At 40.5% G+C, this 12,715-nt stretch overlaps 1 protein-coding gene across 5 annotated transcripts in view; it reads left to right on the top strand.

The window, feature by feature from the left end:
* Positions 1–12,715, top strand: part of SAMD14 (sterile alpha motif domain containing 14) — a 33,821-nt gene continuing 21,106 nt past the window's right edge. For 3 of the 5 annotated variants that reach the window (XM_070727148.1, XM_070727146.1, XM_070727150.1), the window contains exons 1-2: positions 1–289; positions 6,573–6,624. In XM_070727148.1, coding sequence (XP_070583249.1) covers positions 6,585–6,624 — 40 coding nt within the window. In that variant the 5' untranslated portion in view covers positions 1–289; positions 6,573–6,584. Of the gene's footprint in view, positions 290–412; positions 461–6,572; positions 6,625–12,715 lie in introns of those variants that run through there. The other 2 variants (XM_070727149.1, XM_070727147.1) reach the window with 1 other exon arrangement.

Raw genomic sequence — 12,715 nt, 5'->3', positions numbered from 1 at the left:
TTCCCTCCCCCTTCCCCCTTTTTAAATCAGCACCGCAAAGCTGCAAGCTCCACCTCCAGAGAGGAAAAACAGCCCGGATCTGGATGTTTTCTTGCTCTCCACTCTTTGCTTTATTCTTCTTGTGTTTGATGGTTTAAATTTTGGATGCAGACATTGCAGGAACACGATAACAAGCAGAAGAACTGGTGGAGGATTCAGAGAGATGATGGGGAGAAGAGAGAAAGACTCGGAAACTGCAGTCATGAGATCCTTAGTTCTCTAGGTTTTTGAAGATGTCTTGGTGCCTCAGGTAAGCTACACTTCTGTGTTTCCCACCCCTTCCCTCTTGTGTTTATTTGTTAGTGTCAGTGCTGCAATAAATTTCAGATACTTTTGTAGTTGAGAAAAGGCCTGAGGATAAAGAAGAGAGAAGGAGCACAATACCACCAATGAATTACATTTGGGGCCTTTAGCTTCAAAGGTGATATTTCATCCAGTTCAACTATTCATGTTTTGGGTTTTTTGTGTTGAAGCTGAGCTGTTGCTTGGGGTTATTTGTGGTCTTCTGTTAAAGGTTTCTTCTGGCCCCATGTTTCTTTCTGATCCCACCTGGAAAGGAGAATTTCAGAGATTCCCAGAGAAGAGAAGGAAACTTACCTACTGGAGGAGATTTCAAAGCAAATCCACAAATGGATAAGAATCAGGGTTCACTTCTTATTATGAAGTAAAGAGAAGGCAGGGGACAGACCAATACTTTGCAACATTTGCAAGTCTCCACCCTTTGCAGACTGGTGTGTTATGATTCTGCATTCTAGTCCAGTCATCCTTACCATGAAGTCTCTTGTCAATTTTAGTAACCCAGTTATAATGGCTATCTTTTGGAAATAAACTTCCAAACTGTCTGAAAGGCAGACAATATTTTGAACACAAACTACTCGTTTTTCTCTGTGGCGGCCCCGGCCCTCTGGAATCAACTCCCCCTGGAGATTCAAATTGCCCCTACCCTTCCTGCCTTCCGCAAGATGTTGAAGGCCTATCTATGTCACCAGTTTTCTTTCTCTGCTCAGCTTTAATGAACTGTCTTAAACTGCACGGGATGACTGCATTACAGGGGACTTAATCAGTAGGAGGCCCACCAAAAGCTCAACAGAGTACTTTCCCACTCCTTAATAAACTTGTTTAGTTTTGCATTGCTCACTAAATGAAACCCCCAGCCGGGCTTCCAAACCACAGGTTGGTGGGTGGAATCCCATCTCTTCTCTATTATCTTATTGCCTTTCATGAATCCAGGAAGAGATTTTGAACGTCCAGTTAATTCTCTCCCCCCACACCATTACCGCCCGATCACCATGAATTGGGAAAGTGATGGTGCAGTGACTGCAGTGCTCCATGTGGATTGGGGTGGGAGAGAGAACTTGGTTTGGAAGTGCAGAGTGGCTTTTTTGATATTCTTCCTCTCAATCTGCTCTGCAAGGCTGTTGTGAACTCAGAAGCAGAAAGGCTCCAGAGAAGCTGAGCTGTTTCTTTGACAACATCTTGGAATATTTAGCAAAGAAGACAGGGACTAAGCTGGTGGGTTTGATGCTGCTATGCATGAGGGAAGGAAGAGGGAGTGTAAAGCTATGACTTGTGTGTGCTGCTGGCCTATTTATGTCTCTCTTGTTTTTGGCAAGCTTCCTAAAGGAGGGGTTCGTCCTACATTTCCTTTCACCAAATGTTCTTCTTTTTTCGGAACTTTTTCTCTTTATTTTACTGCAAATGCAAAGCCTTCCCTGTTTGTTTGTTTTTCTTCTTGCTTCTTTCCCTCTCTAGTGATGCCAGAAACCTGGGAGTTTTGAAAGCACTGAAGGCAGGAGATTATCAGAAAAAAAAGTGGGTGGAGCGGGGAAATGCCACAAGGCTATCCCATTTCCAACTCATGCTGAAATGGACTTGGTGGTGGATACATTTGGAAGCAAGAGTGTCTGCACGCAGCCCCAGTTGTGTAGGAGATAACAACAGACTATTTCCAGAAACAGGGCAATATCCCTTCACATTAGTGAAGGGCTGCAAAAATGTTTACTACCACACTGTGGACACGGCTTATTTTGTGGGTGTGGTTTGCCAACCATGTGACCAGGTAGGAGCCACTTGACTATCATGTGACTGGGGATGGCTTAAAGGTGATGTGACTGGCTTAAAGGTGGCCAACTTGACATCACTCACGTCAAGGGTTAGGGTTAATGTGGCTGGCCTCTCCTCACCTCAAAGAGATACAATTTCCCTTACTGAACATCTAAAATATACTATTTAATTCTATGTATATATGCCATATATGTACATACATATTACACACAGGCACACAAAAATACAGTACACATTATCTAATATATAAACTGTATGTGTATGAACATACAAGGGCACATGCACAACTCTTCTAAAATTATACACATTCAGCCTCATTTACTGCAATAGGAAAAACATACCCAGAGCCCAGAAGGGGGGGAAAAGGGGGGGGGGGGGTCAAATTTTTTCTACAGGTTCTGCGTACCTGACTGTACCTGCAGGAACTCATCATTGCTTCCCATATACAGTTGTCTATAGCAGTGTTTCCCGACCTTGGCAACTTGAAGATATCTGGACTTCAACTCCCAGACTGGGGAATTCTGGGAGTTGAAGTCCAGATATCTTCAAGTTGCCAAGGTTGGGAAACACTGCTCTATAGGGATCTACACTTGTCTGAATTAGAACTTAACAACGTTCTATAATCTATAGGAAAGCAGAGAAAGCTATTCTACACTGTTTCTTTCTCTCTCTCATAGACACAAACACAAAATTTAATGGCAACTGCTGTAAACATAAATATGAGTATACAACAGAGCAAGTAGTGATAAGAGAGCATCCTCTTACTCCATTTTGAGACCATCCCTGAGATCCAGAAGTGATTCCCCTTTGAAAGGATGCAAAGGTTAGGAATGCCAGGGTCATTCTTTGTCAAGTGGACCAGGTGAAAGTGAAGCCTTATTTGAAAAGAAACCATCACAAAAAAATAACATATATGATAGGGAAAAAAACCCATACTCTTTCTAATGAAATAAAAATGAAGATGATTGAAGGTGTGAAAACAGAATGATAAAAAAACCTTGCTCTTTCTAATAAAGATGATTGGAGGTGATGAGACAGAGCTCTCTGTTTTCTCACCTTCAATCATCTTCATTTTCCTTTCATTAGAAAGAGCACAATTTTTCCTATCATATATGTTGCCTTTGTGGTGGTTTCTTTTCAACTAAGGCTGCAAAAATCAGTCAAGTGGACACCTGGTTCACTTGACAAAGAATGACCCTTCAGTCTTCTTTCTTTCTTTCTTTCTTTCTTTCTTTCTTTCTTTCTTTCTTTCTTTCTTTCTTTCAGTCTTTTTCTTTTCTTTTAGGCTTTTTGGATGCCTTGTGATGATATCCCCATTTCCTCTGCTTTTGTCTGCTTTCCATCTTCTCCCCACTTCCTGCCCATTCTTTCCAGAAGATTACATCTTGTTTCTCCAACAGGCAGGCCTAAGCAGTGGCTGATATGCAGCCCAGACATGTGGGACCCCTCCTCCTGTATATTCATTTGATCTCCAGCTTTCCCATCAGGCTAAGGAAACGCACAAAGCTTTTGTGTCAGAGAGAGGGGTGGGGTTAGATATGGAAAATTGGCCAGCAGGGTAGCTTGGCTGATGTTAACTGTTCTTTGATGGAATGGAGAGGCCTATCAGTCATGCAAGGACTAATTGCACGTACAGTACAGAACGAATTTCCTCCACCCCCATACAATAAAGGAATTAATTAGAGTTTCACAGCTTTAAGATTGGTATGTTCCGTCTTCTTTATTAATACATTCCTTCCAGTCTTATTTGCCTTCCAATCCCCAGCCCACATAGAAGCAGCATATGTAGTGGGGGGTTGGTGGGGTGGGCAGGGAGACAGACGGGTGAGAAATGAAGGGCTGACTTATTTAGATGCCTCAATCAACCATTTTCAGAATGGCTGGAGAGCTTTTTGACTTTTTCTTTGGTTTAATTCTAACTATACAAACACATGGAGGATTTCCCTCTGAATCACCCTGCTGTTGCTTTTAGCCTATCCAAGTTACTAAGCTGATTTAGTGAGAATCCCTCATTGTTATTTACATTTTTTGTTTTCAGTATGGAGGTACCACATAAAGATTTGTATGAAACTTGTACTCGGGAATTATTCCTATTGGTTTCTATGTTTGGGTTCAGTGCTACAGTTTTCAGGAAACTTAAAAAAAACTTTTAATGTTAATCTTTTCCTAGTTATTAAGGTTTTTTTAATATTGTACAGTAACGCCATTTCATTATAAATAAGAATTTATTTTACAATGGAAACGTAGTCTAAATGTATTGTAAAATAAGTAACTGTAGCCTATCAAAACTTTAATAATTAAAGCATATAAAAGACTCTCCCCCTCCCCCCCCATTTCGTTCTCTCTTAATCACACACATGCACATTGTATGAGGGTCGCCCACCACATTTTTTTCATAGCCTACAGTAATGGCATGAATGCAAAACTTTACATATACATTATTTGAATTGTCAGAAGTGAGTATGTAAATTTTGCTTTCTCCAGACAGACAGCATAGCTGCAGTGTTTTGAAATGGTGTCTGTAAGTGATGTATGTTACAAGCAGCGTGTCGTCATAGAATTTCTCACTGTGGAGAAAGAAACTATTGGGAACATTCACAAACGTTTGTGTACAGTTTATGGAGAACCTGCAGTCGACAGAAGTAAGGTTAGTCGCTGGGCACAGAAGGTGAGGCCATTAGAAGAACAGAACAGAAGGTGAGGCCATTAGAACAAGAAGTGGTACTAACAGAGTATACACTCCCTTGTGTCTCGTTGGAGGAAGGCCATAGAACAGGATGGAGATTACGTGGAAAAATAGGGAGTATAGAAGAAACATCCTTCTGTTCAATAAATAATTGTTGAAGAAAAAAAGTGTGGTGCATTACTTTCTGGGTGAGCCTTGTACATACGCATTAATCCTTTAAAACTGATAATAAAAAATTCCAAAGTATTTACATAGAAGAAAATTCAGTGGAAAATCACACTACTAGAGAGGCACTACTTGAGCAGGTGGAAATTGATGGTAAACTTCAGCCGGAAAGCAGCTTTGCTAGCTGGGGTATTCTGGGAGTTGAAGTCCACAAGTCTTAAAGTTCCAAGTTGGGGGCCACTGGTTTAAAGGATAAAAACCCTTTAAAAACAGAGAACAGCCTGTTGTAAATGCCTATCAATGATGAGCCTCTAGGCTGAAGCGTCCTGAAGGGCAAGCTATTGATTACCTGTTACATTTATGTCCTTCTGTACCCTCTTTTCGAGGACATGTGAGGCCACCATTCATCCCAGAGATGAAGTGTTTACAGCCTCAAGGTCAAATGCAGTCCTATTTTTTGTTTTATCATTTGTGGCTAGGAATGGTGCTTTTACACATAACTCCTTTGTAGGATTATTGTCAGTCTGTCCACTGGAGCCACAAACAAATGAAATGCATGAAATGCAACCTTTATGCTGAGAACCTCTCCCAATATAAAGCATCAACCAGAGCTGCTTAACAAACTTGTTTTTAAAAAAAAAAAAATACCCTAACATTTTCACAATACAGTTGTATCTCTACCTAAGAACGCCTCTACTTACGAACCTTTCTAGATAAGAACTGGGTGTTCAAGATTTTTTTGCCTCTTCTCAAGAACCATTTTCTACTTACAAACCCGACCCTCTGAAACTGTAACCAGAAAAGGCAGGGATTAGCCTCTGTGGGGCCTCTCTAGGAATCTCCTAGAAGGAAACAGGGCCGGAAAAGGTGGGGGGAAGCCTCCGTGGGGCCTCTCTAGGAATCTCCTAGGAGGAAACGGCTGGAAAAGGCGAGAAGCCTCTGTGGGGCCTCTCTAGGAATCTCCTAGAAGGAAACAGGGCCGGAAAAGGTGGGGGGAAGCCTCCGTGGGGCCTCTCTAGGAATCTCCTAGGAGGAAACAGAGCCGGAAAAGGTGGGGAGAAGCCTCCGTGGGGCCTCTCTAGGAATCTCCTGGGAGGAAACAGGGCCTCTACCACCACCACCACCCTGTGGTTTCCCCAACTGCATGCATTATTTGCTTTTAAATTGATTCCTATGGGAAAAATTGCTTCTTCTTACAAACTTTTCTACTTAAGAACTGGTCACAGAATGAATTAAGTTCGTAAGTAGAGGTACCACTGCACATTGTTTTATAATTGTATTTTATTTATTTTTCAGTGTTAACAAATACATTTCATTCACAGATGTGGGAGAAGTCATCCTTAGTATGGCATTACAGGCCTTGGTCCATTATGACAGATAGAATTGCTGCTAAGTCTCCAGTTGCTCATCCTGTCAGTATTCATGCCCAAGAATGTGTTATTGGAGATACATCTTCTAATAAAGCGGGGTTTAGTTTAGTTTTTTTTAATTATGGCAGAACAGCCCACTTTTTGCTCTCTTTCTCCATGTTCTAGAGTGCATTGAAAGACTCAGTAATGTTTTTTATTTACACCCCCCCCCCTCTCTGTATGTGTGTGTCTGGTGATCCCCTTTACAGATTGACGTCATCATGTCTTCCTCCAAGCTCCAAGATGCAGATGAAATATTTGGTAAGTTCTGTATCCCTTCCCATCTTCACCCCATCAGCTATCCGTCCAGTGACTACTTCCTTAGCAGAAATACATGAATCCTACTGCGATACTCATTGCAGATAATATTTGGATATTATCAAAGCCAGAAGGGCACAGGAGATGCATGAAGTTATAAATCATTTCATAGTCCATTTCCGGCTTCTACTTCCAGATGGTTTTGGGTGAGCAGGAACAAGATGGAACAAACGATATCATCCTGCAAATGCAGAGATTTGCATAATTGTTTCAGCTATCAGGTGTAAGCATGCCATGGTATCATTTGTATAATGATATCAGACAGTGTGTGCTGTCCTTTTGACATAGTTGCAGTTTGATTAAGATGGCATAGATTGCGAATTGGTGTGGTAAGAAAATTCATAGTACAGTGATCCCTCGAGTTTCGCGATCTCGATCTTCGCGAAACGCTATATCGCGATTTTAAAAAAATATATTAATTTTTTAAAAAACCACTTCCGGGTTTGGCTTCGGGAGTCAGCTGGGAAGCGGCGTGGCTGTTTTAAAAGGTCGCAGCCGGCCTGGGGGGCTTCCCAGCACCCCCCCCCCCGAACCCGCTGCAGCAGCAGCGAGGAGCCGAATCGGGGTTTCCCCTTTGCGTGGGCGGCGGGGAACGCAAACTCCACCATGTACGCATGCGCGGCCATAGAAAAAAGGGCGCGCATGCGCAGATGGTGTTTTTACTTCCGCAACCCTACATCGCGAAAAATCGATTATCGCGAGGGGTCTTGGAACGGAACCCTCGCGATAATAGAGGGATCACTGTATATGTTTTGCATATACTCAGAGACATTTTCATCCTATACCACTTTATACAGTCATATAAAGTGTTTTCCAAATTCAGATTGGCAATGCTTTTTTTTTTTTTGCAACAGAGGCTTATGAAGAAATACAAAGAGTTCTAGGTAATCCCATTTAGAATAGAATAGAATAGAATAGAATAGAATTCTTCATTGGCCAAGTGTGATTGGACACACAAAGGATTTGTCTTTGCTGCATATGCTTTCAGTGTACATAAAGAAAAATAAAATATATTCATCAAAAACCATAAGATACAACACTTACTGATAATTATAAGTTACTAATAAGCAATCAAATCATACTAGGAAACAATAAAATAATATAAATTGTAAAGATACAAGCAACATGGTTATAGTCATAAGTGGGAAAAGATAGGTACTGGAAAGGATGAGAATAATAAGTAGTAATACAGTCTTAGTAAATAATTTGACAGTATTGTGGGAATTAGTTGTTCAGGAAAGGGATGGCATTCAGGGAAAAATTGTCCTTGTGTCTAGTTGTTCTGGTATGCAGTGCCACAACTGTACACCAGAACACTTTATTGACCAGACCACTAAGTGCAACTATGACTGTGCTTACAAACTTAATTATACTGCGAAGGTCGTTAATGCAGCAATTGTTCATACAGCTCCTTCTTCATCACCATTGTAAAAGAAGGCAATAGCTAAGCAAGAATTTCTTGAATTTAAAGAGGGGTTGAGATGAACTGTATCTTTGAGGCAAAACATCACATTTTCCTTGAGGTGGAATCACTATGATACTTTCCTCACATATTGCCTAATAGTATTATACCTAGCCCAATATTGTTCAGAGATTCAGCTGTGCGGGAACCATGTCACAAGAGTTTATGAAGACTGAATTTGGGCAAGATGGTGAAAACTTTTGGGCTGAATTTTTGTTAGAATTCCATGACCTTGGTTTTTCCCCCAGGCTATATTTTATTATTTGTTTGTTTGTTTGTTTACATATTTGATAATATACATAAGTATAACATTATTTGAATACATAAAATGGGTACAAAGAAAGGGAACATTTGGTCCTTCTTCCTCTTTTTCTCACAAGACTTGGACTGAGCGAAATTAACTGGTTCAAGCCAGCTAGCTTCCATGCCTATGGAAGATTAGAAATTATAGATTCCCAGTTCCTTGTTTATTATCTAAACCAGTACAACAAAATGGCTCTAATTTTTTGTGGGCTAGAGTGGTATCTATAGTGTATCTAGTGGGATTCCTCTGCATGAATTCAGGTCATAAGATCAAATACTGATATCTGTTCTGTCTCATTTTTAAGATACCATGTGGCTTGGAACCAATATTTTAATTTTCCATTTCTTCCTAAACATGATTGTCTTAGCTATTGGCTAGGAGTTCTAAGAGTTGTAGAATCAACACATGTAGAAGCAACATAGTGAAAGCAGCTCTACAATGATTTGTATCAAAACTGTAGGACGTTTGCTCCTTCTAACCAGGTATTCATTCAGAATTGCTTACTCTACTAACTAATATTAGCATGGCCATCAAGGTTGAAGGAAATATGCAAGAGGGAAGCTTAACAAGATACTTCTTGGATTTGAAACTGGCTCTTCTATTATATTCTTCCTCCAATTAATCAGCAGGAGACCAGTGCTTCAAAATACAGTGATACCTTGTCTTACAAACGCCTCGTCATACAAACTTTTCGAGATACAAACCCGGGGTTTAAGATTTTTTTGCCTCTTCTTACAAACTATTTTCACCTTACAAACCCACCACCGCCGCTGGGATGCCCTGCCTCCAGACTTCCATTGCCAGCGAAGCACCCGTTTTTGTGCTGCTTGGGATTCCTCTGAGGCTCCCCTCCATGGGAAACCCCACCTCCGGACTTTTGTGATGCTGCAGGGGAATCCCACCAGGGGAATCCCAGCATCGCAAAAACGAGCGCTTTGCTGGCAATAGAAGTCCAGAGGTGGGGTTTCCCATGGAGGGGAGCCTCAGGGAAATCCCAGCAGCGCAAAAACAAGCACTTCAGCTGGCAAAAGGGGTGAATTTTGGGCTTGCACGCATTAATCGCTTTTCCATTGATTCCTATGGGAAACATTGTTTCGTCTTACAAACTTTTCACCTTAAGAACCTCGTCCCGGAACCAATTAAGTTTGTAAGACAAGGTATCACTGTATGTTTCTTCTACTGAGATTGGGTCACTCTAATATCCAGAGCTTCCTGTCCCATGCATTCTCCCAATAATCTTTGGGTCAGTATTCTCATGCTTTAAACTCCTGACAGAATTATTGAACAAATGTTCACACTGAAAACTGCATAGACATTTATTAGACAGTCTAGAGTTATACAGTTCTCGTGATGTAGCCAATTATCTCCATGCCCAACTTAGGACATAACTGGAAACAAAAGAAACCAACCACCAGTACATTTTGATATTGTTGGCATGACCTTCTGTATTGCCTGCTAGGCATTTTCCATTCTATCCTTTTCAATTCAGCAGGCTGGAGTTTGAGGGCAGAAGCAGAGAGATTGTATTGGATTTTGGAGGGCACCTTTTAGTCTGTGAGCTTGCCTGGAATTACAGAACCTAAAAACATAGATATATAAGCCATTCAGAATTGGGCTTAAAATTGGCAGCTATACAAATAGTTTAAATAAACATATACAGTATTCTCTCCTGGATAGCAAGGAAGAGAATTTGCACATTTCCAAGGTATTTTAATTAAAATTTCACAATTTCACTGTATTTTTTTTTTTTTTTGAAAACTCACAAACCAATGTAAAACATTTTGGAGGACAAAAGGGGAAGACTCAGTTTAAATAGATAATAACTATTGGCCTTGGCAGAAGCTTTAAAATAAATGTAATTAAAATAAATAATACATTTTTGGTGTATTTCTGATCTTTGGTTTAAAGGTCCTCTGACTTGGAACTGCTATTTTGTAAATGCATCTGATCAAAATTAATACAATTTGTGTTGAATTGAACAAGCTGTAAAACATTGTGATCTTGATTTAAAACTGTATTTGGTCACTATTATTCAATTAGTATCATCCCTATGAGGCTTTGGCATCATGACTGAAAGGCTTGATGCCAAGAATCAGAGATGTGATTGCAATACTGGATTAAAACAGAGAACAGAAGACAATCATTTCCATTATTTAAATAAAAAATAATCAGCTGCAATAATATCATTAAGTCCATTCCAAGGGCCTTATTTAATTTCAAATCTTCAATTGTTCAATCTGCTTTCTCTTCATTAAGACTCACCCTGTGAAGTTCTGGTGCAGGAATGATTTTAAGAATCTAAAATAGTGATGGGTTTCTACCAATTTGCCCTGGTTCTGCCAAACCGGTAGCAGCAGTGGTGGGAGGATTCACCTACCTGCTCGGATGTTCTTAGCGGACATTCTCCACCTGCAAAGTGTGCGCATACACTCTAGTTTCCTAACCGGTAGCAAATGTAAATGACACCCACCGCTGATCTAAAGCATAACTTATTCTGTTTAGATCTCTCTGTTAGACATGTTTAATTAAGCATAAAATGGTTCACACAGTGTTTTATTTCTTCAAAAAGTTCCTCCACCTCCATTTATTTGCGTAGTCATAATTTTCCACAGTTACAGGGATTGTGTTGAGCCTACATTTATTAAGGCTTGGATGGGCATCAACGTGCCAAATTGCCACCTTTGACCACTGACCTTGGATGATTTTAGGACTACAACTGGGCTGCCAATGGTTGTGTGCATCCTGTGGTTGTCTAATTTAATGTATTAGGACTGCCATTGTTTTCCCTAGTCACTGCCAGTTGCAATAGACTACCTGCCTTTGAAAATGAATTTAAATTAAAACAGTGGGCCTTTGGCATATCCTTCTAATAGACCTTTTTAATTTATTTTTCTTTTTTCTGAAGCTTGCACCACTGATTCAACCTCATAGTTCTGAGCAGCTTATACAGTCCAATTATATAATTCTAAATTAACAGAAGAAAGAAACAAGCAAACAAAAAGCCCACACACTAAAGTACAATTTAGCCAACAAATTGAGAAATATTCAAATAGAGCAGCTATCCCTTTTATTTAGAAAATAATATAATTAAAAGATTCCCTGCTGCAATCTCTGAAAAATCTACAGGGTTTTCAAATACTGGTACGTATTTTAGTGTTCACTTTCTGTGCTTCTTGTGACACCCAGTTGTTGCAGCCTAGAAGTGGAGCTCTTGCCTCACAATCAGGAGGTTGTGGGTTCGATCCTAGGTAGAGGCAAATGTAGGGTCTCCTGCTTGGGCAGGAGGTTGGACTAGATGACCTGCAAGGTCCCTTCCAACTCTGTTAATCTGTTAATATTTCTAAATAAGTGAGATTTCTTAGCATGCCATCTCTACTAGCAGGTGCTTGTTAAACAGATTCTACCTGATTCTGCATCATCCATCCAGCCTATTTAGGGCTGGATGGATGATGACAGCACTTGAATTACACACATGGATGCAAATTGACAGACTGTGTGGAAGGACAGGCTGCCCAAGTAAATTAAAAGCATCTGCGCTCCTTCCTTCCTTCACTCCTACACCATCAGGTTGACCCAGCTGCCAATCAAACCATAGCTGTCAATCAGTGTTTGACAGGAGGCAAGAAGGAGGGGAGACAAGATGGCTGCAGGAGACAAGAAGGAGGGGAGACAAGATGGCTGCAGGAGGCAAGAAGGAGGGGAGACAAGATGGCTGCAGGAGGCAAGAAGGAGCGGAGACAAGATGGCTGCAGGAGGCAAGAAGGAGCGGAGACAAGATGGCTGCAGGAGGCAAGAAGGAGGGGAGACAAGATGGCTGCCAGTGCAGATTGCAAGAGGAAGAAATAAACAAAAAGAGCCAAAGCGAAATAGTTAAATAAAGAAGGAAAATGTCCCATTGAGGAAAAGCAACAGGAAAAAAGGCTATAGCTGAAAAGCCTGGAGAGAGAAATATTTATTTTGTTTAGACTGGTATGAAATAAAAATTCTTCAATCTGTTTCCCTCAGTAAATCCAGTTACATTAAGAGAGAAATGAGGCAAGGCCTTGATTTACATTACTTGACCGGGAATGGAAAAATCTGTTCATTGATTCTGTGTGAATGAGATGGGGATACACAGAGATTTTCCATTCCCTGCTAAAGCCACGCCTAGATTAAATTTATTCAAAAACACCATTCTACAGGATAGCAATATTTCAATTTTTTACCAGTTTACATGGAATTCTCTGCAGTGATTAGATTTCCCTACATCTAAAACAGATGGAGCAAGA

This window comes from Erythrolamprus reginae, chromosome Z (genome assembly GCF_031021105.1).
Source record: "Erythrolamprus reginae isolate rEryReg1 chromosome Z, rEryReg1.hap1, whole genome shotgun sequence".
Classification (NCBI taxonomy): Eukaryota; Metazoa; Chordata; class Lepidosauria; order Squamata; family Dipsadidae; genus Erythrolamprus; species Erythrolamprus reginae.
This window is presented reverse-complemented; position numbering and strand designations above follow the sequence as displayed.